The sequence below is a fragment of the Drosophila tropicalis genome, unplaced genomic scaffold (genome assembly GCF_018151085.1).
Source record: "Drosophila tropicalis isolate 14030-0801.00 unplaced genomic scaffold, ASM1815108v1 contig_878, whole genome shotgun sequence".
In the NCBI taxonomy this organism is placed as follows: domain Eukaryota; kingdom Metazoa; phylum Arthropoda; class Insecta; order Diptera; family Drosophilidae; genus Drosophila; species Drosophila tropicalis.
Window position 1 is genome coordinate 15,417,475 of NW_027173374.1, and position 4,251 is coordinate 15,421,725.

The 4,251-nt window shown below is 38.5% G+C and overlaps 2 protein-coding genes across 3 annotated transcripts; both read right to left on the minus strand.

Moving 5' to 3' along the window:
* Window positions 1-399: 399 nt before the first annotated feature.
* Window positions 400-729, minus strand: LOC137583930 (period circadian protein-like). The gene has a single exon (XM_068299125.1). It carries the CDS (start codon window positions 727-729, stop codon window positions 400-402), a length of 330 nt encoding a protein of 109 aa, XP_068155226.1.
* A 644-nt stretch (window positions 730-1,373) lies between these two features.
* Window positions 1,374-3,569, minus strand: LOC137585039 (uridine phosphorylase 1-like). Of its 2 annotated transcripts, XM_068300686.1 has the most exons (5): window positions 3,419-3,569; window positions 3,130-3,356; window positions 2,471-2,815; window positions 2,084-2,419; window positions 1,375-2,018 (listed from the first exon to the last, which is right to left on the minus strand). In XM_068300686.1, the coding sequence occupies exons 1-5, from the start codon at window positions 3,501-3,503 to the stop codon at window positions 1,878-1,880; spliced, it is 1,134 nt and encodes a 377-aa protein (XP_068156787.1). In that variant the 5' UTR covers window positions 3,504-3,569; the 3' UTR covers window positions 1,375-1,877. The 2 variants fall into 2 exon arrangements, with proteins under 2 accessions (XP_068156788.1, XP_068156787.1); XM_068300687.1 differs by lacking the exon at window positions 3,419-3,569 and having other exon boundaries at window positions 1,374-2,018; window positions 2,471-2,852; window positions 3,130-3,206.
* Between the last annotated feature and the right edge of the window lie 682 nt (window positions 3,570-4,251).

Below are 4,251 nucleotides of genomic sequence, written 5' to 3' on the forward strand. Positions count from 1 at the left end.
AAGAGCAAAATTTATATCCTTACATAAACAAATACCTACACATATAAATATATAGCATACTTTTTTGGGGCCACCGCACACAACGACTTCCGTGTGTGTGTGTGTGAGAGAGAGTCTTCCGCGTCGCAAAACAAACTATAACCTGATATGCTCGACGGCACATTTTCCTTAGTTTCACCATTATCTTGTCCTTTATCCTACTTCATGTTTTAGTTGAATATTATGTATTGTGTTCAGGCAGAGAGAGAAGTAGAATTCCAGTGAAGCATTTTATTAGCTGTTTATTGGACCATGCCATCGAAATCTTTATTACTAGAAGAACTTCAAAAGCACACAACAAATGAAGTTTTCAAGTCTTTTTTCTCAGCATTGATTTTCTCAACATTTTATCAGTTAGGTTTAACCTCGTTTGGCGGCCTCACGCTTACGATGAATCCTTCGGATAATAACTACGCGTCGCTTGCGACGATGGACACGTTTCTTTGTTGTTGGTGTCTTTGCAGTTGTTGTTGTTGTTGTTGTGGGTGCCACTGTTGTTGTTGTTGTTGTAGTGGTTGTAGTTGTATCAGTGCCAGTTCCAGTACCTGTTCCAGTACCTGTTCCGGTTCCTGTTCCGGTTCCTGTTCCGGTTCCTGTTCCGGTACCTGTTCCAGTAGTAGATGTAGCCGCAAGACTTACTTCAAAATTAATGGCCACAATAGCCAAAGCTAGTATAAAGACTACTTTCATTTCTAATTTTCAACAACTACCAAAAATGAAGTTAATAATAATACCATTGACTCGAAGGTTTTTATACTTTTTTCCCCCATGTTTTTATATCTTTTACTTACGTAAAAGTATTCGAAATTATGCGTTATGTCAATATTATTCTCTATTCTTTTCTTTTCCAAACATTTGCATGGGTTCTTAAGTTAATTTACAAAGCTGCAATCAAGTTTAACATAAACATATACTTAGGTATATTTAACAATTGCCAAATAAACAATTGTTATGGTCTGGCAATACATTGAGAAAGCTCTGCGAACAATGTTTTTAAAAAAAAACTTTCCTACGAAAATTGTGAGAATAAAACTCTCTTTTTTTAGTCTTTAATATTTAAAGCATATAGTTTCTAACGTCATTTGTTGTTAACACAATCAGCGAAAACGAGACACGAGCCTCCAATTTATAGGTAAGCAAGACATTGTTAGACATTTGGTATTGTCTTATTGTGAACTGGCAGGTGTTTCAATTGTTAAAGTTTCAAAAGTCACTACTTACACTAATAGAGGCTTTACCAGGTGAACAAATAAACCAATCTTAGTGTTGAGTTCTTGTAACTATTTAAGTAGAGATTGAGATCTATTTTTGGGTGTGGGACAACTCTTTGTTTTGCCTTATATCCTTTTTATTCTCAAGGCCGTGCATAAAGTGAACCGAAAATTTCTTATAAATTACTTTGGCGTAAATAATTCAAGTCGCAATTTCGTTTCCCTTTTTTGTGTCTACTTATTTTGTGGTAATTTGTACCCTGTACATATTTTTGTTAAGAAAGTAGTGAAAGTGAGAGAGTTTGGCATTTGTGGACTTACAAATACAAGAATTCGTGGCTCATTCAGGTGATTTTAGAGAATCTACAGGATAACTCATTGTCGTTGCTATAACTTGAGTATCTAAAATATATATTTTCCCTTTTTGTTTTGTTATATTTGTGTTGTTTAGATTCTTATCCCTTATCGCACATTATTTTCCGGTTGTCTTTGACTTGCCATTCGTATCTATTTGAGCTTTTGCTCTGTCACACAATTTCTTTCCGTTTAAATGATTTTCTCGGTTTTACTGTTTTTTTTTTTTTGTCTTTCACTTGATGCGGCATTTGAGCTTTGAGTTCTTGTCGTTTATTGAGTGGTTTTTGAATTTGGACTAAAGTTGACTTTGGTTGTGCTGCTGGGTATATTTAAATTTTGTTGTATGAACCGAGAGACAAGCTTTTGGGGTCGTCTATCCCAGACATCGAGTTGTTCCTTAGTTGCTGTTATCTGCATATATGGGATTGTGAAATATTACCTTAATGATTTAAGAGACGTTTAAACGATTGGCTTACCGTATCTCCGTTGAGGCGATTCAAATTGGTCACACACACAATGGCACTACGAATATTCGCCTTGTGGGTGATGGCAGCAAATGCCGTGCTCTCCATTTCAATATTCCTGATACCCTTCTCGACCAATTGCGATAGAAACACTTGCTTATCGACCTCATTGTAATCGGCAAAGGCTCCATCTAAACGAAATTGACCCTCGTAGAAATCATTGGTTGACATGGTATGGCCAGCGATTGCCTCGAAGCCATCATTAGCGGGCATATTCATATCTATAAGGTCTTTTGCCAGTTGTCCATTCAGCTTGGTGGGCCAGAGCTGTGGCTTACCCATCACTACCTGATAATAATGAAAATAACTCAGATTTTCACGTATATACGTAAGGCTTACCACTTCATGCGAATTCCGCAATTGTGCATCAAACACTTGCTCTGAAACTATTACTGTTCCGGGCCGTACACCCACACCTCCGCTTTGACCGATTCGTATAAAAGTCATACTATTACAATGAGCATGATGCATTAGCTTAATGAGCTCATTCAGCAGTATGCTAATGGATGGGGCGCCCAGGCTATGACTTAATATCAAAACATCCTCCACTTTATACATGGCATAGGGACTATTGCCTCCACGAGCGAGATTTTCTACATTATTTTCTTTGGACTGCGAAATATCTTTGGCTAAAAGGCGGGCAAATTCCTCCATCTGTCCAGCAGATTCACCAATGACTACAAACTGGCAACACGAAATGTTTCATTTTATTATGTCACATCTATCATAAAGTGTTTTTCCAATAGATGACCATGTCATTTCGAGATATAGTTTAATAAAGGAAGGAGAGAACAAGCAAGTGGGTAGGGAAACTCTAAAGATTGGTAAGGATCGGGGGGACTTGGCAAAGGGCAAATAACAATGGGACAAGCCTAAAAAGTTCTCAGCAATTAGGTTTTGAAAACTAATCTAAAATGTCGACGTCAAACAAAAATTTGGATGCCCCACAGCTAGTAGGCGTTGAAAATTCTAGAAAGAAGTTTAATTTCAATACGCACCTTAATATCACCAAACCGACTGGGCATGTTGGTATTTGTAGTGTCCAAGCCCAGATGATAAAGACGATCATTTTTGATCTGTGAAATTCGTGGATTAGAGAGACGAACAAGGTTCCTACCCGATTGTCTATCCTCCAAAGAACCGGATATTAAGCCACTCGAGCGACGGGCTATGAACAAATTGTTACTCATCTGACTGGCCTGCTGAGTCAGGAGCCCCACACCTCCTACACATGTACAAAAATAAAATTTCAAAACTCTCTTGCACCCGGGACTGTCTGCCACTTACCCTGCAGCTGACTGACATTGCGTCGCCTCGGAGCAGATGTCATGCCTTTGGGCTTGGACCGAAAACGGCCTTTTTTCTCGACCATATTACAATGCCTGAATGTGGTGTTTTTTTTGTGTCTATTAAATTTTGCGTATTGATTTCGAAATGTATTTCCCTGGCTCACCTGATCTCGACCACAAAAACATAACTTTGCTTTTACTGGCAGCGTTTCAGGAATGCAATCAAAATTTATAGTCTACGCGAGGCGAGGAATGAATGAATACAAACAAAAAAAAAACCGAAAAAAGAAATATCGCAGAGACTATTAATAACAATTTTGGCAGTCAGGCAACTGGAATACCCTGTCCACATCTAACTTGCCAGTCCACAGAGAAAAAGATGCGGCAGACTCTGGCTAACCGAAGGCAAACCAAACCTTCTGGACTCGAGTGTCAACTGCATGGAGGGTGGCAAAGCCCTTAGCCACAGAAGCAGCTTGCGGTGGATGTAAACAGGAAGTGGCTAAAATCCAAAAATTATTTTTGTGCATATAAATAAGGCTGAAATGCAGATACCCGATACAGGATTTGGCCAAGAGCAAAGGACTTGCCTGTAGCTAGAGACCTAAAAGTTGTCTGCAAAAGTTGGTCAAAATTGAATATAAAACTGTTCAAATTGATTTTGGTTTTGAGCCAGAAAGCAGCATGTAGAATCAGATTCTTTTATACACTGCATCCACACGGAAAATGTATTTTTCAGGCAGGGGGAGTAATCCTAACTCTCAAGTAATTAGAACTCTTGTTCGTCTATTGAGGGAGATTGAAAGTCCAACACGAAACCAAAGTATATAA